At 29.3% G+C, this 22,138-nt stretch overlaps 3 protein-coding genes and 1 long non-coding RNA gene across 6 annotated transcripts; 1 reads left to right on the top strand and 3 right to left on the bottom strand.

Annotated features, from left to right (window-relative positions):
* Positions 1 to 4,705: 4,705 nt before the first annotated feature.
* LOC112696231 (non-specific lipid transfer protein GPI-anchored 15) lies at positions 4,706 to 7,246 on the bottom strand. The gene is made up of 3 exons (XM_025748869.3): positions 6,520 to 7,246; positions 5,255 to 5,317; positions 4,706 to 4,951 (listed from the first exon to the last, which is right to left on the bottom strand). Exons 1-3 carry the CDS (start codon positions 6,899 to 6,901, stop codon positions 4,791 to 4,793), a joined length of 606 nt encoding a protein of 201 aa, XP_025604654.1. The 5' UTR covers positions 6,902 to 7,246; the 3' UTR covers positions 4,706 to 4,790.
* Positions 7,247 to 10,261: 3,015 nt separating this feature from the next.
* On the top strand, positions 10,262 to 11,703 carry LOC112696233 (uncharacterized). The gene is made up of 2 exons (XR_011862223.1): positions 10,262 to 11,446; positions 11,531 to 11,703. It is a non-coding gene; the product is annotated as an uncharacterized lncRNA (long non-coding RNA).
* On the bottom strand, positions 11,010 to 13,544 carry LOC112696232 (sucrose-binding protein). Its single transcript, XM_025748870.3, has 5 exons — positions 13,046 to 13,544; positions 12,805 to 12,980; positions 12,667 to 12,729; positions 12,332 to 12,595; positions 11,010 to 12,262 (listed from the first exon to the last, which is right to left on the bottom strand). The coding sequence occupies exons 1-5, from the start codon at positions 13,491 to 13,493 to the stop codon at positions 11,813 to 11,815; spliced, it is 1,401 nt and encodes a 466-aa protein (XP_025604655.1). The 5' UTR covers positions 13,494 to 13,544; the 3' UTR covers positions 11,010 to 11,812.
* Positions 13,545 to 14,812: 1,268 nt separating this feature from the next.
* On the bottom strand, positions 14,813 to 18,858 carry LOC112696234 (type IV inositol polyphosphate 5-phosphatase 7). 3 transcript variants are annotated; one of them, XM_025748873.2, is made up of 12 exons: positions 18,323 to 18,858; positions 18,124 to 18,226; positions 17,678 to 17,746; positions 17,350 to 17,437; positions 17,134 to 17,238; positions 16,431 to 17,037; positions 16,142 to 16,335; positions 15,964 to 16,072; positions 15,741 to 15,886; positions 15,395 to 15,653; positions 15,239 to 15,310; positions 14,813 to 15,132 (listed from the first exon to the last, which is right to left on the bottom strand). In XM_025748873.2, exons 1-10 carry the CDS (start codon positions 18,350 to 18,352, stop codon positions 15,512 to 15,514), a joined length of 1,593 nt encoding a protein of 530 aa, XP_025604658.1. In that variant the 5' UTR covers positions 18,353 to 18,858; the 3' UTR covers positions 14,813 to 15,132; positions 15,239 to 15,310; positions 15,395 to 15,511. The 3 variants fall into 3 exon arrangements, with proteins under 3 accessions (XP_025604658.1, XP_025604662.1, XP_025604657.1); XM_025748877.2 differs by having other exon boundaries at positions 15,395 to 15,644; positions 18,323 to 18,856; XM_025748872.2 differs by having other exon boundaries at positions 15,239 to 15,653; positions 18,323 to 18,856.
* Positions 18,859 to 22,138: the final 3,280 nt, after the last annotated feature.

Below are 22,138 nucleotides of genomic sequence, written 5' to 3' on the forward strand. Positions count from 1 at the left end.
TGCACTAAAAAAGTCAGACTGTAGAGGAAGCTTCATAAAATTGACGTGGCTTTGGGATTTAAAAGAACGTTTACAGTTGATTGACGAAAATATCATTCAGAGGTACATGAAGTGCCACATTATGTTGTTATTTGGTACGATCTTGTTTGGAGACAAGTCTGAGACAGCTATGCACGAGAAGTTTTTGCCTTTGCTTTGTGATTTTGACAGTATCAGATAGTATAGTTGGGGATCGGCATACCTAGCACACCTGTACAGGGCGTTATGTATGGCATCTCATTTTGACTGCAAAGAAATTGATGATCTACTAACACTTCTGCTAACTTGGGCTTGGATCCGTCTACCATTTATTGCTCCGGTTCCTAGGGAACCCCACAGTTTTTCGCTTGCAAATAGGTAACAATATCAACTAACATCGTATTTTCATATTTAGAATCCAGATGTATTAATGAAATAAATCATATTAGGTGGTGTAGCTGGGAGTGTGCATGGCCTCCAAATTCTTCGTATAAATATATCACTAATTACATACCTGCATTCATATTTTCAAGAAACTTCGGAGCATGTATGGCCTCCAAATCCAAAACTCGCATGAAAGATGGCTCCTCAAACGGATGTTCATTTATTAGTGCGTTTGTCACGTCTGTCACATTTGCTTCCACAGTGTCGTCACCTTGATATTCGTCTCCATCTGGACCAACAACTTCGTAATTGCTTTCAAACTCTTCCTCACTGTCACTATTGTAATCTTCACATTCAATATTGCGGTCGGTTTCAGATTGTTCGAACTCAATATACAACTCAATGAACGACATCTGAGTACGACTTTTAATATACATTGAAAACATCTCTTGCATGCTCGTTTCATCAGTTATATATTTGGTTTGAAATTGAACGAATCCACCAAATACCGATATAGGATACCTGTATAAACTACATGATATTTTTTCTTAACATTTCAAAATCTATCTTCTCACAAATCACACCTTTTAGTTATTCGAATGAGATTGTAAATAGAATAACAATATCTAACGGATTTTCACAAACAAAATTCTCTCATTTAAATGTTTGTAATAAAATCTTACCAAAATAATATACTTTTAATAGGACTCTATCATCCATTTTTCACACTTACATGAATATGAACTTTACTGTCAATTTTTTTAAACTCATACGAAATGATAGAGATAAATCTGGGTGGAGAAACTGAGGAAAAAAGAAGAAAAAGAAAGAGAAGATACATGCAGACTCGTACATAACTTACTCACATACACACATATATAGATATAACAAATCAAACCAACCGATTTGTATTGACGCATTAAAATAACATATATAATAATCAAATCGGACTTCCGATTTGATCTTCCCAAAATAAAAAAAAACAATATTGAAATCGGACGGTCCGATTAGATACACCAAAATTTAAATTTTTTCTCTCATACAAATCGGACCATCCGATTTATGTACCTAATTTCTTTAATAAAGAAATCGGACGGTCCAATTTCTTCACCCCATGATTCAGAAAAACCTACCCACATTTATGTCTAGCACCACCAATCTTCATAATAACGCACAACACACACAATTTACATATCCAAAAAAATAGCCTACTTTTAATTATATTCAAAATTGTATTTTTGTTTTAATTTTACTCTTTAAAATGAGAAGTCCAAAACACTTCTAATTACAATAGATAGAATTTCGATTTAACTCTTAAAATTTTTTGATATTATAATTTTAAATAAGTCAAATCAACTTTATAAAATTTATACGAGGGCTTATGATTTTAATATTTAACTTTTGTTAGAATATTATATTTTATATATTTAATTTAGTTTTTCGATTTTACGTAAAATTTTGAGTTTTTTTTTATCATGCTTTTAATTACCAAAAAAATTTATTTTTATCGTTCTTCTTCTTTTTTTCTTCTTGTTCTCATCATAAAATTCTATCCAATTGCACCATTTTATCCTTTTATTTATTAATTTACGGCGAATAAATTACTATTTTCACTTTTAAAAGATCAAAATACTCACAAATCTACCAATAAAAAAAAATAAAATTGACTTTATATCTATTAAAAATAAAATTTTATTGACAAAGTTATTCAAATAGTAAAATATTATTTAAAATTTTTAAATGCTCTCTAATATAACCTAATCCTAAATTCTAACTTTACTCCACACCACCACCATAGCCCTAACTCCAAAGCCCTCACCATTCAAATTCTCTCTTACTATTTTTTTAGTTTCCAATTGCCACCATCACTTCCAAGTTCCATTATTACCACTACCACCACCATCCCATTATCTCATCTCCCTTCAATTTACTACCATTGAACTCATCTTTTGCCTCATTTAAGAATAAACCACAAATCTTCTTAGTCTCATGTGGGAACAAATTACAAATTGAAATTTTTTCAACTTCTTACACCTTCTTTTCTCTTTTCTCTCACAACAATCTTTAGATTCTTCTTCATTATTATTTTGTTCATCGTCACCATCATCACAAGCCAAAACCCTAACTATGCTTCTAGAATAATCTCTCTCTAACATCAACCTTTTATTGCTCGTTAATGAAAAATTCTTCCAACATCTTAAAGTGTATGCGGTAGAATTTAAGGCACTCTTCAAAGCACTAAATGAAATTGTTTCAATTGTTCTTAAAATTTGTTTCTTTCTCAGTAGCGATTATTACTTTCGAATTAAGCGTTCTGAACATACAAATAACCAATTTTATTTTTTCAACCTCGATTTTTTCAACGCTCCAATGCAATTTACGGCAATATTAAGATATCCAAAGGATAGCAAGAGATAAAGACCAAATAAAAAAAATGGGAGAAAAAGAAAAAAGGCACAATGGTGATGAGTAAGGACGATAATGACAGATAGAGCCATTACCGCTATCGTTGAGGCAAAGATAAAAGACGTTGTGTAGTGGGAAGAAGAAAATGCATAGAGGAAGAGTTGCTACCAACAAGTGAGATGAACCACCACCATATTCATGATGTCTACTGTAGAAACAGACAACAGTAATAATAATAGTGATAGTTAAAAATGAGATTTAAATGATTATAGACTTTTGTATTAATGGTTCAAGATTGGAAATTTGAGCATTAGAAATAAACATTTAAAGATTAAAAGTGGGTTGAGATAAGTAAAGAAGATAGTTTAGGAATTTTTAAAAAATATTTAGAGTTTGAATTGTTTTATCAACAAAAGTCTATTTTTTTTATAGGAAAAGTCTAAGAGTCAGTAATTTTATTAAATTTTGGTCAACATTTAACCAGCAAAAGAAAAGTGAATAATTTCATACTATTAGTTGAAATTTCATACCATTAAAATAATCATTAATAGCTACTTGATGACTATAAATCACAAAAATTACTGACCCCTAACACTCTTCTTTTTCATAAATATAAAACCAATTTTAAACTTTTTTAATAAATTTATCAGTATTTTAAATTTTTTTAAATAGAAATAATAGTTTAATCATTAATGCTATGTTTGTTTGAGTGGAAAATGGAAGGAAAGAAAAGGGAGGAAAAAAAATGGGAAGGAAAAGGATTATTTTTTATTGTTTAGTTGAAGAGGAAAATTGAGGGAAAAGAAAATGGATGGAAAAAAACTGGTGGGGCCCACCAATTTTTTTTTCTCTCCAACATTGGAAAGAGAATGGAGAGAAAACTAATGTTTTTCTCTCTATTTTCAATACTATCCCTTCACTTTTTTAATATATATTATAATATAGGGGTAAAATTATCTTTTTATAACATTTCTTTCTTTCTTATTTTCCTTCCAATCAAACACATCTAAAAAAAATAAAAATCCACTCAATTTCTTTCCTTTCCTTTCTTTCCTTTCTATTTCTTTACTCTCTATTCTTTCCTTTCAACCAAACATAACCTAAAAGCGTATTCTATTTTTTTTTTAAAATTTATTATATATATAATTTTAAAACTCTACATATCCAACTTGATAAGTTTCTTCGAAATTGCACTAAAAGAATCTGAACAAATAAATACCGAGTCGATTGCCTTGAGACAAAAAGAGCCCAAATTACTTTGTAATATAATAGTTAGTGATAGATTATATCTTTATTATTAATAAGTAATTACTTAAATTGGTTTAAAAAATTTTAGATTGGACATTTTAATTAATATTTAAAAGACTTTTATTATTTAAATTTTTTTGAAGAACATTCTCTTCAGACAAATTGATTTTTTTGTCGATTTTAATTAAATTTTTAATTTACGTATTAGATAAATAAATTGCTAATAAATTTTATTATAACACAATTGAATTTCAATAATTAAGACAAATTATTCTTTTTAAAATAATGAACGGACCAATCTATATATAAAAAAATTAACTTTAAAATTTTGTAAAGAATAAAAAGTTGTCAGGCACAAAAATTTTTAATAAATTTTTTTGGAGAATTAATTTATTTTGTGATATTAATTCCAAAAATTATAATAGAACTAATGATGAGAGAAGACTATTATTTTGTTTGATATACAATATTTAAAAAAGAGATTGGATTATATTGTTCAAATAAAAAGTTAATTGGTCAATTTAGCTTGGCTCCAAAGTAGTGGCATATATAGGGCCAAACGTTTTTTCGCAAATATGTTATGCAATCTATATTAAAATCAGCTACACGGCGTAAGAACTAAGAAATAGAATTCAGATAATAATAATAATAATAATAATAATAATAATAATAATAATTAATAAGGTTTAAGAAAATTTACATACTACATTGAGATTAACGTAGGTAACCTTAGTCTAGGTAATGGTCGTGAAGGTGAAAGTCAAAGACAAAGTCGTTGCAAAGAAAAACATGACAAGCAGCAAAGAAGGTAATTTAGCTGTGGAACTTGAATTCCAGCGAAATGAACCACCGCCAACTCCACCGTTCGTTGATGAAATAATTGTTGATCCAATCCCTATATGCCAAAAAAAAAAAATTTGTTGAATTCCATTAATTAATTCGCGATTAGAGGCAAAATGAACGACTCAAATATTTTTTTAATTTGGAAAATTTCACAGCGCAATCTATGGGAGGATTAAGACATTTCCCTTTCCATTGATAAGTGCGTCACACATCAACTTTATGTCTTTTTAATTTACTTACCAATACCATAAATAATTATACTTTATTATAATGTGATACACCCTCAATGTTCTAGAATAAGAGAAATGTCTTGGTACTAATTAAAGAACTAATAATCTTTCTTTTAATTTGTTACCTGCGGCAGGTGAATTTGGAATGCTGGGCGCATAATAAACACTTGCTGGCGGAGAAACAGATCCTAAAAAAACACAATTCATAGCACAAAACAATCTTAGTCGTATAAATCTCAGTGTGTTAATATATACACGAATTTACCCTAATTTTAATGTAACGACGGATTTGATAATATTAAAAATTCAACCATATTATCAATATACCAAAATCAGTTATTAATATAATATATATATTAAAAATAAATTAAATAATATATATTTATATATTTTTCTAAAAAATATGAATACAAACTGTATTTAAGGGTGACAAATAGGCCTAAATCCGTCGAGCCGACTCGCATAACTTGCCAAAAAAGGCGGATCGGACTGAAAAATTGAGACCGCCAAATAGCAAAAGCCCGCCTAACCCACACCGCTTAAACCGCGGGCTTTGGCGGGGTGGCGCGGGCTTCCCGCCGGGCTTAGTGTTCTTTTAGTGAAGGGTATTTTTACAATTTTTTGTCAAGACCTAACTTCCCCCAACCTAACTTATAAGAGTATGAAGATAAAAACTGAGTGGTTTGAATTATGTTTATGTTACTTTTGAGACAATATTTATAATTATGTTTTAAATTATATTTATTTTGTTTTGGAGAGAATATTTATACTTATGTTTTGGATGAAAACTGGGTTTATAATTATGTTTATTAGATATTTATAATTACGAAAATTTTAATATTTATGAATATGAAAAATATAATTTTTTATGTCTTTAGAAATTATAAATTTATTAATACGATTGTGAAATTATATATTATTTAGTAGTTAATAGTTAAAAAAAAAGAGAAATTTTGGCGGGTTTAACCCGCCAGCCCGCAGTTAGACGGGGCGGGTTGGGATTCTAGGACTGTCACACTAGGTGGGGCGGGGCGGGCCATCCCGCCAAAGGCGGGCTTTCCCGTTTGCCACCCCTAACTGTATTAACTCATATGTACACAAATATAAGTATAAATTATATATTTATTATGTGCAAATTTCTATAAATATATGTATAAATTATTATTGGCTAAATACTAATTCAAAATGATAATATTTACTAATCATGTAATACTGTTCTATTTTGATAGTTAATTTTAGTGTACAAAATAATTTTTTTTATAAAAACTTAACATTGTTATTCAATCAAATTTAGTAATTTGAAAAAAATGTTGAGTTACCTTTACTAGCTAACGTTATAGAAATTAAATATAGATATGAAAGATTTTGAGTAAGAAATGAGAAGTGATACCAGTAGCACTACTGCAGATGGTAATTGGAGGAGTTTGTACTCTGCAGGCATTAGGAAGGCCCAAAGCCTGAGTCTGATTGATGTTGAGGGTGGCAGCAATTGAAGAAGCACCACCATTAACAACTTCACACAGGCACTGTGGCTGTGACCCCACCACATATGCAAGTTGTGAACAACAACCAGATGATGGTGTTGAAGCACTTCCTGTTATGTAATCTAGGCATGGAGAAAGACTTAGCAGAACATTGCTGCAACTTGAAGAAGTACTAGTCTCAGGATATTGTTGTGTTTGTTGTGCCATTGTTGTTATTCTCATCATCACCAACAAGGACATACAAAGCAGCATCTCAATCACCCTTCTTGATGCCGCCATTGAATTCATTATAGTGATTGCTAGTACTATATTTGTTATATCATATCAAGTGCATGCTAAAAATTGAATGAAAATATTTGGGGTGTTTTCTTTGGGTTGGTATAAGAATTAGATTACAGAGAGTTGAAGAAATTAAAGGCACAAGAGAATGGTTTATGAAGAAGGAATAAAGAAAAGTGTGAATAAAAAGAGTGGTAGCTGGCTAGCTTATCATGGTGCATAACTTGCTTTTTTTTTTGGTTTTTTCTTTTTGCTTTATGTAGAGAGATTCTTTGCCAAGAACCTTATTAATATTGCAACTTTATAAATTTAATTTAATAAAATTGTCTCTTCATTTTATTTTATACGTTTCTTATGTTTTTTGTTCTGCATTGCTCCTTTTGTTATATATGTTATGGAAAGTGCCTGAGGCATATGCATACACTTTTCATGATGGGATTTTTTTATAGCATGATTTGTAACCAAATAAAGTATGAGAAAAATTTTTAGTGTATCTAAAACACTGATGTTTCAGTTATTTTAACCGTTGATTTTAATTAATATATATTATATAAATTTTTTATAATTTAAATTAATATTTAAAACAATTAGAATACTAATATTTTCGGAAACTCTTCTTAAAGTACGAAAAGTGCTAGAAGACAATAAAAATTGTGATGTTTAATCATTAATTAGTCATCATCAATATTTTTAATAATATAAAATGACATATAATAATATAAAACTACTCATTTATTTTTAATAATTAAATACTTACAAAATTTTAATAAAAATATTGATCTCCTAAATTTTCTAATAAAGCATTCATACACAAATTATTTTCACTGTGACAAAAAAATAAAAGCAAATGTTTCTTGGCTTTTGTGCACCAATTATGATTACATGGGGAGTGGCCTACTAAGTAGTAAAGGGGGTTTGAAATTTTTATTCAATTATGATGCTTAACAGAGAAGGCATGCATGTTATTAACCCACCTTGGAATGATAGATACTTTTTTCTTTTTTCTTTTTCCTTTTCTTTTTTCTTTTTCTTCTCTCTTTTAGATTTATTCTATTACCTAAATTTCCATATATGGCGCTAAAGAATACAAAAGAAAAGATTGAAAAGAGAAGTGCTAAAATATAAGAGATGCAAATTTACTGTTAAGTCATGTATACATAATATATGAGAGCATAATTATTAGATGGTGTCTCTTCTTTTGGCAAGTTACTTAAAAGGTGTTGTCTATGATGTCTATAAATTTTGGTGCCTATGTTAATTATGGATTTTATAAATTATTATATACTAAAATTTTTAATCATACAAAATGAAAAATTGAAATAAGTTTTAGTTACAGTTCTATTAATAAATAATAGTATATTTATGGATTTATAAATAAAAAATAGACCATTTATCATATTTTTTGACAATAAAAAAGTATTACTCTTTTTTTTCTCATATTAATAAATAATTATTTATATCTTTTATTTTTAATTAAAATAATCATTTTTTCTGCAATAAAAAATTTAAAGTCTAAAGTTACAGTTATTAATTAAATTTTAATATTAGTCATGTGAAATTTAAAATTATTAATTACAAAAAAAGTATAAATAATGAAAATATTAAACAATGTGAACAATAAATATATCGAATGTTTAATTTACTAGGTATGTGGATAATATATTGTTTACTTATACTTTTTTTGTAATTAATAATTTTAAATTTTACTTGATTAATATTAAAATTTAATTAATAACAATAACTTTAGACTTTAAATTTTTTATGCAGAATAAAATGATTATTTTAATTAAAAATAAAATATATAAATAATTATTTATTAATGTGAGAAAAAAGATTAATGCAGACTACAATTTTTTTAATTTTGGGCATTGATAACGATTTCATTTTCAACGACAGAGAAAAAATAATAGACTATTTTTTATTGTCAAGAAATATGATAAATGATCTAATTTTTTTTTATTTACAGACCCATAAATATGCCATTATTTATTAATAGAATTGTAATTGAAACGTGTTTCAATTTTTCATTTTATATGATTGAAAATTTCAACATCTAATGATTTATAAAATCCATCGTCACCGTAGCCACAAAAACTTGTAGGTACTATAGACGACACCTACTTAAAATTGTTTTGAAAATCAATTATTTAAGAATAATATACTCTTATGTTCAGTTTCAACTTTTTAAAAACTATTATATTTTTGGATATTAATGAAATTTTATTTTATAATTCATTTAATAAATTCAATAATACTGGTCCAAAAATTTTGATATAATATGTAAAAAATCGACAAAAAGTATATTTTTTAATTCTCTTTCTATCAATATTGACTCTCTTAACTCTCTATTTTCAAGATTTTCTCATTTTCTCATTTGATGTTTCTTCTCACGGAACATTTTGTTCACGGGGGAGTTTTAAATCTTTTTATATAATAGAAATAGGACTACCTTTTTTTTAAGAAGAAATAAAACACAAAATTTGTTACAAAGAACCTTAGAATTAAATAAGTCAAACTCACTCCAAAATTAATTTAAGAGATATTTGGTTATAATAGAGAGAAAAAAAACTGTAAAAACTTACTTTATTTAGTATTCATTATTTATTATAATAATTAATAAATATTAAATAAGATAAATTCTAACTGATTTTGGCTAAATTGTTTTAGTTATTAAACATTTACGAATAAAAAATACCGTCTCATGCTTATAAGTTCTCTAAAAATTATATCCTCAAAATATTTGATATTTGTAATAAACGAATTAGTTGCAATAGATTAAGGAACCTGAGAGAAAATTAAATTAAATATTGGAACTGAGATTTGCGATTACTTCAATTTTTCTTTGTGTTTTTGCATAATAGAAATATTTGATAACAAAAAAAATTTAATCAAAAAAATTAAAATTTATTTTATTTAATATTTATTAATTAATACAACAATTAATAAATACAAAATAAAATAATAATAATACTAAAAAAATAAAAAAGATAAAATTTATCTTATTTAACATTCATTAATTATCGTAATAATTAATAAATATTAAATAAGATAAATTATAATTATTTTTAATTAAATTTTTTTTATTATCAAATATTTCCGATAAAATAAATTCTGTAGTGATTTTTTATCGTCCTAGCATTAATAGCATAATGATGTATCATACTCGTTGATCTTTGGACAAGTGAGCAAGCCACGCAACTTTATTCCATCTAATAGTTTTTTTTTCCCACCAAAAATATTGAAGCAAGTAGTGGGATAACTTGTTCTAGAGGGAAGAGGGTACTTTTCGGGTTCTAGCCCATATTCCTTTTCTTTGCAGTCTTGTCATCCCTTGACTCTCTTTTCGGCAGAGAAAGGCAACAGCTTGTTGAATCATTGAGCAGAAGAGGAATTTTGTCCTAGCTAGCTTCCTTTCTTGGGTGAGTTTCGTATATATGGGAAAAACCAGTTTTCAATTAAACTATATATTGACCCATAAAATTATGAATATTATGTTCATGTTCTGCACCTTTTAATATATGGATGGTCTTCTATACAAGTTATTATTATGTATTCTGAGGTATAGAAAAAGATTTAGTCTTTCTAATCAAATTTATGTCACAAACTTTAAAGTGATTTTGTTATAAATACTTATTAGTGACTTGTTAGTCAATTAATATTTCAGTTATAATTTGCACCAAGAATATCTAATAATAATTTTTCCTGAATGTATAAAATCTGAAAATCCTAATTTTGCTGAAATATCGAAGTTTGCATTGCTATGAGGTTGTTATGCATGGTTTTTCATTTTTTATTGAAAAGTAACTCTTTTAGTTTTACAAAAAAAAATTATTTTTATACATCTAGATCATTGTATTTAGTATGTTGACATTCATTTTATGACTTAAAAATTTTGTGTTGTTTTCATTTCAAACATGGCGCACACACCATAAAATCGAAGAATTGAACAATTTTAGAATTGCCATATAACAAGTAAAACCCTCATGGCACATGAATATCCATTTCTTAGCAAGATGCAAATATGGGAAGCTTTTCATGTCTAGCCCACCATACCAAACTTATTAGACACTAACCTGGTGGGGAAAATGTATGTTAGCTAAGGCAGTTGAACTCCTCATTCAAATTCAAATCTAATTGAACATTGCATTATGTATATATAAAAGTCATTTCCTAATTAACTTGAATGCCATTCACTAACAATGAAGATGATGCTACCATCAGCAATAATAACTACAACCTTTTTGTTGATGACTTCAACAATAAAAATGGTTGATTGTCAGACTCAGAATAGCATAGCATGCACAATCTCCATGATGAGCAGCATCACCCCATGCGCCAACTTCATCACCGGAAGCGGCAACAACAACGGCGGTGTGACGCCGCCATCAAGCACGTGCTGCGATTCATTGCGCGCTCTGATGAGTTCAAGCATGGATTGTGCTTGCAAGGTTTTATCTGCAAATGCTCCAAATCTGCAACTGCCCATCACACAAGCTGTTGCCATCTCCCTTGCAACCGCATGTAACATTAATGGACTCTCTGCACACTGTAAAGGTACCTATTTATTGAATCAACCACTTCCAAAAATTTATGAACAAGTTTAAAATTCAAAACTCTCATGTCTAAAAAATTCGACAGGAGAGGTGGTGGAAGCAGAATCGCGGGCAAAAACACCGTGAATTACTAGACCGGTAGCGATGACTCATCTTCCATGGCACGTTTATCATGATCCTCTGTTTTCCACATTTATCTAAGAATGTACGACGAACATTATCATGATTTGTGACTTTAATTGCATTATTACCTGACCATCTTATCATTTATCCGATTTACATTACGGTCTCGGTTTCTACACATACACACACACACACCATGCGCATATATATATATATATATTCACGCATAAGCTGTGGCACCAGATCAGTGGTCATAATAGTCGTTATGCTGAGGGCCAGGGAAGAAGAAAGTCTCTGGTCGGCTGAAAATCTCATCAACCTTCTCCGCCGGCTGCATGAAAGTGAGTTGCTTGGCATCCTTGTCCATTGCACTCATCACGTTATTTTTCCCCGCAAGAGCGTGAATTTTGTTCCCTCTCGCATTTACCTCGTAACACACTATGTGAAGATCATCTTCCTTCCCAGCTCCAACCAAGAATGGATGCCCCGCTGGTACCACAAACACCATTCCTTCTCTCAGCTCCGAACTCAACCTCCGGTATAAAGCCTTATCCTTTGTTCCTCCTCCTCTTCCTCCAGAGTAGCGTGAAGAAGACACGTAGTGTGGACACACTATCTCCACATACCCTTTCCCCTCTCCCACAATGCATATTTTTGTTGCCCTCGTAACGTAAGACGGAGCAGTCATTGAACCCTATAAGCAACCAACTTGTTAGATATATAACTAAAAAAAGAAGAATTTATGACAACATTTTTAGATTACCCGGGTGATGTTGGAGAAACTGAGGACGAGGTTGAGTTCATTGAGCTCGAAAGGCTTATCAAGAGAGGATTGGTAGAGGCGGCCATATTGGTTGGAGATGTAGGGACGGGTTCCCAAAAGATTGAAGGGACCACCCGATTGGGTGCTAAAGGGCCAAAACCCTTCCTTAACCTTGCTCAGTGCTTCCACTTCCTCCCTTGCTATCTTGAATATGGTTCCCTCTAATTCTTCATGGAAAACCCCCCTTATCTTCTCCCTTGGAGTCTGATTTCACTTTCAATCAAAACATTATTCATAGCAAAATTATTTTTAAAACTAGTTTAGTTTATGTCTACCTGGAGTGCAGCTTCAAGTTTGTCCATACTGAATGCTGTGAGAAATAGTTCCGGGTTAAATGCCTGCAATGCCATGACTTGTTTTCATCTTATTCTTATGGCTTATGGTAATGAGTTAAAGAGAATTAATGAATGAACCTTATAGTCTCCAGGTGTAGTGAGAGGTATAAAGAGATTGGCAAGGACAAGGTTCTGATTCTCATTTTTGTTAACGAAATAGACTAGTGTGCCTGCTGCTACCCTCATCATGTCTCCATCTTCAAGGTTGAACCTATCCGTTTTGTCTTCTCTCACCAACCCAATTACCGCTCTCCCTATAATTAACAATTCCACAATATAATTATGATTAAATTAAAGAAAGAAAGAAAGAAAAAGGTACCTTTGAGTACAAAGATAACGGCATCGGAATCAAAGTAAGTTGGAGAGATGAAAGTGTGTCCCTTAGCTTCCATAGTGACCAAAACATAATTGCTAATGCCTTTGAGGATCTTGGATCTTCTACTGAACTTGTTCAAAACCCGAACTCTTCCGTCTTGTGTTTCCAACCTGGTCCTAAAATCTTCAATATCAAACACATAAGGATTCTGAGTCTCCATCGTGGTTCCCTCTTCTTCTTCTCGCTCTTTCTTCATTTGATGGTACCTCTGGCAACTGCGAATGCATGCTTGCTTGTCACTCTTGGAATACTGTTGCTGGTGGCCACACTGGTGCATGCATGTTGTGAGCTCAGGGTCTTCTTCTTCCTGCTCCTCATGTCTGCTGAGAGCAGCTAATAAGTTGGTGCATAGAGAGAGCAGAATAATGAAGAGAACAAGCTTGGTTTTCATAGGTTGCAGTCCTAGACTCCTAGTTATTAAGAAACATAATGAAGAGAATAATGTGTGTAGGTATTATATATTGTGTGGTAGGTAGTAGGGACTAAGGATGAGTATGCAATAGAGGAATAATAATGCTGGCACTTGGGAGTGGGGATGATTATAACATGCACAAGGACAAGTGTATACCAAGCCTTTAGGTGTCACAAAATTGAAAACTAAATGGCTAAATCATCAACACATTGCCAACTACTTTGTACCCATCACAAATAATAATAAAAAGGTTTTTAAATATACCCGTATCGATATTTTAGTAAATTTTAACTGTTATCTTAATTATATATATATATTTTTTATGATAAATATTATTTTATTTTTTCTAAAATAATTTATAAATTATTTTTTTGATGTGTCATATTTTAATATTTATTTATTTTAAATTTTTAATAAAAATAATTGAATAACTAATTTATCTAATCAAATAAAAAATAAAAAATTAATTTCAGATTATTAAAATTTGTTGGAAATTTAACAAAATATTTAAAAAATGATATTATATATTACTTTTTTATTTTTTACACAAAATTTCTGATTTTTAACAAAAATTAAATAAAAATTCAGACTTTCATAAAAATATAATTGTAAACTAGTTACATTAATTTTTAAAAAATAAGATATAAAATATTTTAATTTTTTTTCATATAATTCGAAATCAAATTGTATAGAATAAATTTTTAAATTTAAAGATCTATTTAACACGATAAAATTTTTAAATTAAAAATGTTTACAATAATACTAATTAGTGTTTTTATTTTTAATTTGTCACATTAATATTTTAATTTAAAATTTAATTAATATAAAAAAATTTTAAATTAATATTTTAATAAATATATAACAAATGTATTTAAATAAACATCGAATTAAAATGTAACACAAAATAATTTATATATTACTTTAAAAAAATAGAATAACATTTATTATTTTTTATAATTAAAATTAATAATTAAAAATCACTAAAATATCAATAATATATAAATATACTTAAACTTTTTTCCAAATATATCTATGCATCATTCTATTATGCATATATTAGGGTAGTTATAATGATTATGGTTGGTTTTATAGGAGGCTGATCCAAAAATTAAGCCACATGTTCCTTGGAGAAGAATGGTTTCCTCTTGTTCACCAAAAAGGCAAAAACAGATTATTTTCTCTTCTAATATTGTATTTTTCATAAAAGAGAGGAAGACAAATGGTATTACAGTAAGGCTGCAACCTTGATGGGACCATATCTTAGGTTATGACAACTTAATAAATGTGAGACATCTCGGTAAGTAAATGATAATAAATGCATTGTTTGAAGTCCTTGATGGTCCATGTCTTATGTTTGACAACTTTAATGAGAGTCATTATCATGAAACTCAGAATCTCTTTATATCTCTAAGTAGATCAAAATCGATTATTGAGCTACTGCACTTTGCAATATCCACTTCTTTATCCTATATCGTTAAAACAATTATTGTGTCACTCTTCATTACAAGGTTACTAACTAACCACTTTAGAAAATAGAACACTTTTTTTTTGTGTTAATGAATAAAATCAATATTATTTGGATCTGAAGCTTGCCAGACACAGTTCAATTCTTCAAATCCTGCAAAGATCACAAAAACAGTAACAAAATTAATTTTCCTAAACCAAGTAACCAACTACTTGTTCAGTTGTGATTCTGTAATTAGTAGCAGCATGAGTTCATATACATTATCTTGTTAATGAGAATTCAGATTGAGAGCCTCAGGTATTCAAGAGTGCTTGGCAAAACCATGAACTCTCTGCAACTTCCACAATGAGGTAGTGAAGAAAAACAAACATTGATGCTAAGAAAAGGAAAGAGGCCGGTAAAACTTTAAACTAACCTTGTATGGAAACATGATAGTAACAGCTGCACCTGCCAGCAAGAGAATGGAGTGACAGACATGTTCAAATTCAAATGCATGCTTTTTTAAAGGAAATTCAAATCAGTGTAGTCATAATTAATTGGAGTAACTAGAGCTTCTTTGATCAACTTCTGCTGAGAATATGCTATACACAGGTCTATGATCAGAGAATCTTGACTCCCCACGAACATAAGATAATTGGTGAAGGCCTCTCCCATGCCATAAGATTCTATCACACCTTGAGAAAAAAAAGCATGCATTATTTTGATTGTTTTGTATTTCCATTAACCACTTCTCTGATTGATACAAGAACTAAGAACACTACCATGCTGGAGTTCTCTTTTGTTTTGAATGTCTTCCATCTCCTGCATACCTGTCTGAGTTGTTTGAATACTTGTATGTGGGAGGGAAATATATTTTCCCTTCGTTCCATCCTTCGAATACTCGACCTTGCCTCTGCTCTATTCGCAGCTGAAAGCAAAAGATATCAAATGGTGAGTAAGGTAAGATTTGAGAAAGGAGCAAAGGGGAAAAAGAAAGCAACATACTTGGTCATTCTCTAACAAGTCCTTCCAATTATGCATCTCAACAAGAGCTTTCGCCGCACGATAAGAAAGGGCTACCCGATAATTTAAATCCCCCAGCCAAATTATTCGGCTACACAAGTTAAATTTAGATTCAGAATTCCAAAGACTAATGATAGGATCATAGAGGTGAAGAGCTTACTCATGTTCCAGAATTGTCTGAGGTGAATAATGGTCACTGGTGCCTTGGACAAGGGGAAACCTTGTCTTTCTCAGAATTTCCATTACATCTAAGTTTCTCCTTAGCTCATCACCATCCTTTTGCCCTGAAGTCAAATGACTACAGATGAAACAAAAGCTTGTTTGGTGCAAAGACATGCTAATTGATATTGAACCCTGGACATAACAATATACAAGACTATGAGATTTTCTTAATTTTTTTCCCCTTAATTCAGCCATGTTAGAATAGAATATGACCAAGTCAAATGCACCTTGTTTCCAAGATATCCCATCAAACCTCTGCCAACAGAAGACACCTTCAAGCTGTGAATATAATCTCTGATATCACTTTTCACCCAAACTGTTAGAAATATCCCCACCATTTGCTTACTAGCAACCAAACAATATCTCGGTTGCCCTGTCTGTTTCTCAACATCCTCCATAGGGAAACAACCGCTATATTGCACTGGCGAATATGATGCCGTAACTGGGGAGTCCCCAGCTCCATTTTCATCATCTGAAGAACCCCATCGGTAGTCACTAGGCCTGTGAGCATATATCATTCTATCACAGACGCTGAGACGCCGATCAAAGCTCGGTTGTGGCAGTGAGATGTCACTATCCATTTTCATACTATGACTCAAGGATTGGAAAGACCTTCTATGGAGGAAAGAGGTTGTCTTCTGCCTCATTGATCCCTCAAAATCAGCTTCAATCTCTATAATAGGATCAGAGAGTGGTGATGGAGTGTGGCATCCACCACTTGTTCCTGGAAGACTGTTAAGGGTCTTCCTAATAAGTGTAAGCCATTTCCTTGCAGGGCCATTGTCTTCTGTTCCCAAAATGTTACCAGCATTAAGAGGTACAATTTCTTGAAACCTGAGGCCAAAAAGAAAATGCAAAAAATTTCTCAGCAAGAAATGTTGCAGAACAAAAGGTGACTTACACATTATACAACCGGCATTAGTAATTTACCCAAGAACATAGATATCAGCGGGTGGAGAGGTGTGAAGCCAATCTTCAAGGTTCAAATAACTTGGAGGTGACTTCCCTGCTACATTCCAAGTGGCAACAAAGATTCTGCATGCAGAAGGAATAAAGAACTCAATAAAACAGAAGATCCTTAGTTGTTGTTGTTCTTGTTGTTATAACATGATAGTTTAGTACAACAAAGAGCTACATGAACCATACCTATAATTATACACTTCTGTAATCTGAGCTTCATCAAGGTCATTCTTACCTCTATGAATTCTGTCTGAGAATCTTCTGCTTGGTTTATCTGAATTTCAAATGAAGATCAACTAATGAGATTAGTAGGAGACAATAGCAGCCAAAAAAGTCAACAAATCCCACTAAGTGTGGTCCGCTACATGCATATTAATAGACACAAAATTCTGAGATTGTAGCAGCAAAAAAGCTGTATTCAAAAATTCATTTTATCTTTTACCAATTTGGAGGGGTTTGGGGTTGGGAATGGTGTGGTCCAAGGTGATAGATATCAAGGTTTAAGAAATTGAACCTGTTTTGCTTTTTTTGATGGTGCATGCCTCCTTCTCTGAATAGTTGCTCTTCCTCTCTTCATCAATACCTGAAAAAGGAAAAACCATAAAGTAAATAAAGCTGTGCTCTTTCCACTGTTATTTAATCATGTCACTCAATCAAACACAGCACAACAAAACAAAACAAACAATTTTTTTTGGGGGTACCAATAATGGTAGGAAAAACCATGGAAGCTGGAAAACACATAACTAAGGGTAAATCAAATAAACAAAGAAAGAAAAGAAAAGAACATTGCTCACAAAAGCTAAACAGAATTGAGGGTGTGTTATTGAAAAGATGTATGTATAGTTAACTAGTCTATCCATTTAAAAAGTAAATAAAAAAAATCTTTTTAAATGAAAGCTAAGAATCCCAATTCTAGAGTTCTAGATTGCATTGAAGCCATGTGGAAAATTGGTCAATTACCTTGATAAAGGACATCATCATCAACGTCATCATCTGCTTGAAAGTTATCAGTTTTGCACTTGATATTGAACCACTTCTTGACCAATGTCTTGGGCCATGAAAGCTTCACCAAATAAAGAAGAGAGTAAGCAATGGCTATGGCAGAATGCAATTGCAAATGAAGCTTGGAAGCACAAATGCCATTTTTCTTAAATCAAACCTTGCTTTTCTTGGAGTTCTCATCTCTCATTGTTGTTGGAACAACTTCATATATCTTTATGGAGTTAGTGAGTGATATGAATATCTGTTAGTTATTCCTTTTTTTTTTAAAAAATTCTTTTTTCCTACTTAAATAGGGAAGCTAAGTTTATATTGAATTGCTGGTTATGTTGATGTATCTATTCAAACATATAAAAATAAGGTAGAAAAAACAAAAAAGAAGATGGCTTTGATTATGAAAGCAATTGGGTGAAGAGGCCAAGCAGAGGAGTAAAATAGAGGAAAGAATTGAAGTAAGTCTCTGTTTCTGATCATATTTTGAGAAAATGTGGCAGCCCAGTTGGTCATCTGCAACTATCTTGAAGTTGCAGCTGTGAAGTTTGAATCTTTATGGAGAAAGGGAACTGGAAGATGAACAAGTATGAAGATCTTGGAGAAGGCCTTGAAGAAGACAAGGCAATGTAGAAGACCAGAAGTAGTGTGTGTGTGTGTGTTTGGATTCTGTAATGAGTCAGAAGCAGAAACAGAGAGAGAGAGAGAGAATTGCAATTGCAATGCTTATATATCAATGGTGACCCACTCACACACTCACACTCACCCAAAAAAAAAAAAAAATACAAAAATGATAAGCAAATAAGGCTAATTTTTTTTATATGAAAAAATATTGGTATTGTTGTTGAAAATGAAATTATTTGATGTAGTTATATGTGGATAGATTTTATTTAGGTGAGTTTTATGGTGTTTTTGTTATGGTATCTAAATTGTCTAATTTACCTTTTAAAGTAAAAAATAAAATATTTAAAGTAAAAAGTAAATCATGTAAAATTTATTAAATATTATTTATTTATCATTTTTAGTAACTCAAGTACAATGTGATAGGTACCATAACATTTACCTTTTACTTAATATACAAGTGTATATTAGATACCTGTCATTATTCTAATAATATATAAAATGTGTGTTAGACACATTTTTTATATATCCATAATATTGTAATACATTTTAAATACCAATCTTAAATCAAAACACCATCTTTATCACCATATTAAAAATAATTTTTGAGCAAAGGCTAATAACTTGTTTTTAAAAATTACATTTAACAAATCAATGATAATGAACACCAAATTCATCAACTATTAATATAAAAAATTTTGATAATTTGTGTTCTAAAGATATAAATTAAGCATATTATAAAAAAATTATTTTATAAAAATTATTTTTTTTACATTTTAATGTATTAAATACATTAAAATTATTATAAAATTTTTATTATTATAACACAAGTTAATTAAATTTTAATATAAAATATATATTAAAAATAAATTAAATAATACATATATTTATATATAGTTAATTTTAATAAATAAATATATAACATAAATACAAAAAATAAAAAAATTTAATACGATATTCAATCTAATTTATGCATTAAGATGATATGATGAATTTAATTTTTTTTTTACTGGTATAACAACATATGATTCATTATTTATGCAAAATCATTTTATACTAATAATGTATAAAAATTAAATTATATAAGTTTTAAATATTAAATTAATAATATACTTTTTCTTATTTTTAAAATTAATTATTTACTTAACATTTTTCAAAAGTACAGAAAAAGATGTGTATGTTATTATAGGTGTGTTTGATACTACATGCAAATACAAAATATAATACAAAGACGCTTTAGTACAAAAAATTGTTTGAATAAAAAAAAATTATATAAATATAATTTAAATTACCACATCAGAAATATTTTTTGGGTACATACTTTGATGATTATTTATTTTATTATATTATAAATGGCATGGACTAACAATATTATATGCAAGTTCTCTCATTTAAACCTTCTTAGTTTACGTCGTGACGATGCAAAGAATTCTTTAAATTTTACAATTTTTTATTCCAAAATGTAACTTTTAGAATGAGAATCAGAGTAAATGTCTATTGGCATCGTGAAAGTGTTATATTACTCTATTAATTAGAAATTCATATAAAATAAATACTATTTAATTAAAACAATTTTTAAATTATATTAGAATCGTTTATGCATTCTCTTAACTTTCAATGTATACATATAGGTCATTTTCAATGAATGATATTTAATCAAGGTATATCTTTTTAAATTAAATGTATAAGATTAAAATGATAAACCACATTTTCTACTAGCTATGCGTAAGAAATATTTTGACTCTAGTATATGTTATTTTTGAAATTGAGTGACTGAATCTAATTTTAAATCTCTACTTATAAAAAGTAGAGTAATTTACGCTAATAAAATAAATAAAGTTTAAAATTACGTAAATGTCTTAAATTAGAATTAGTTATATGCTGTGTTCTGAATATTTTTATATAAATCGAATTAAGTTGATTCAATTTTTTTTTTTGGTGACTGAAATAAATTAAACAAAGAAAAAAAAAACAAAAAAAAACAAGGAATTGCTTAAATAGAGGGGCAGTCCTGTTTAAGACTACTCTTAAACTGCTCCCAAGGTGAAAGAAGCTCCACATGCGAAAGTTGTAATTTTATCGCCATCTTTGCCATAGTATCTGCCACCTTGTTTGCATCTCTCATAATCAAACGAAAGTCAACACGCCAATTCCAATAATAAATTGAATCAACTTAATTATTTATTATGTTTATCCTAGCTATATAAATAATAAATCTTACTTTTAAGTTAATCGGTTATGTATTATTCATTAATTTTAAAACATAAATGTCAATAAAAAAATATTTTCATTTGAATTTAAATAAAATTTCAAAAAGATTAAAATGAATAAGAATAGAAATCTAACTTTTGTATTTTAGTTTAAATTTTAAAAAATTTACATTTTTATAAATTTATGAATTTAAAACAGAACAATAAATTATTTCTAAAAATTTATTAAAAATCATCATTTGACTCATTAGCATTTAAAAAATTATTATCGAAACTTTTAATGTTGAGAAGTTATAAAGTATAACGCATAAGAATTAAATTTTAAATTTTTCAGAATTAAAAATAACAAATAATTATATATAATATAAAAAGATCAATTATATTTATACAATATATAATTTAAAAAATAATTAAAATATTATATTAATTAAATTATAATTTAATTTATGAAACTAAATATATTACAAACGCTTTCATAACATTATTTCTAATTTAAATTTGGATTTTTTTAAAATATAAACCAAGATTCTTCTTAGTTGTAGAATTTTGTTTTGAGGCGAAGATAGAAGATTCTTGTTTTCACCTAAAAAAAGTTTAGCCATCAAATCCAAGATTCTTGTTTCACCCTTGCATTTTGTCTTGTTAAATTTGATCTTGATGTTCAAATCATGATGACATATTAGTTCCACAAACTTAATTGAAAGAAGCAGTTCAAGGCTAACCCAAATGGACCAAGCTCAATCTTCTTATAATAGTGGCCCACTAAATTGAGTGAAGGTTCCACTCCCATATCTATAAAGCGTTAACCCCAACCCTAGTCTATGTGTCTGTACGGATAATTAAAACCTGTTAACCTACCTAACACATAGACTTTGAAAAAATAATACTAAAACAATATTTATAGTTTTATAGAATTAATTAATTTGTTTCGTTCATAAAACTCATAGATTTTTAACCTATTCGGATACTGACATGGACATAAAATATATGGATACACAAATTTTAAAAAGAAAATTTTATGATAGTATTAATTTTAATGACTAAAAATAATATAAATTTGATCTACAAATAAAATATTGACACATAATAAAAAATTTAAATTTAAAACTAAAATAGTTCTCTTTTTCTTATAACTTCTTATAATTATTTTTATC

Source organism: Arachis hypogaea, chromosome 6, assembly GCF_003086295.3.
Source record: "Arachis hypogaea cultivar Tifrunner chromosome 6, arahy.Tifrunner.gnm2.J5K5, whole genome shotgun sequence".
In the NCBI taxonomy this organism is placed as follows: Eukaryota; Viridiplantae; Streptophyta; class Magnoliopsida; order Fabales; family Fabaceae; genus Arachis; species Arachis hypogaea.

Coding starts and splice junctions, on each gene's coding strand:
- LOC112696231 (XM_025748869.3), bottom strand. CDS start 6,901: ATGAATTCAATGGCGGCATCAAGAAGGGTGATTGAGATGCTGCTTTGT. Junction 5,318..6,519: donor CATCTGCAGTAGTGCTACTG/GTATCACTTCTC, acceptor GTGTTTTTTTAG/GATCTGTTTCTCCGCCAGCA. Junction 4,952..5,254: donor TCCAAATTCACCTGCCGCAG/GTAACAAATTAA, acceptor TTTGGCATATAG/GGATTGGATCAACAATTATT.
- LOC112696232 (XM_025748870.3), bottom strand. CDS start 13,493: ATGAAAACCAAGCTTGTTCTCTTCATTATTCTGCTCTCTCTATGCACC. Junction 12,981..13,045: donor CGTTATCTTTGTACTCAAAG/GTACCTTTTTCT, acceptor TGTTAATTATAG/GGAGAGCGGTAATTGGGTTG. Junction 12,596..12,666: donor AACTTGAAGCTGCACTCCAG/GTAGACATAAAC, acceptor AAGTGAAATCAG/ACTCCAAGGGAGAAGATAAG.
- LOC112696234 (XM_025748873.2), bottom strand. CDS start 18,352: ATGAGAGATGAGAACTCCAAGAAAAGCAAG. Junction 17,747..18,123: donor TGATGATGTCCTTTATCAAG/GTAATTGACCAA, acceptor TTCCTTTTTCAG/GTATTGATGAAGAGAGGAAG. Junction 15,887..15,963: donor ACTTGTTAGAGAATGACCAA/GTATGTTGCTTT, acceptor TTTTGCTTTCAG/CTGCGAATAGAGCAGAGGCA.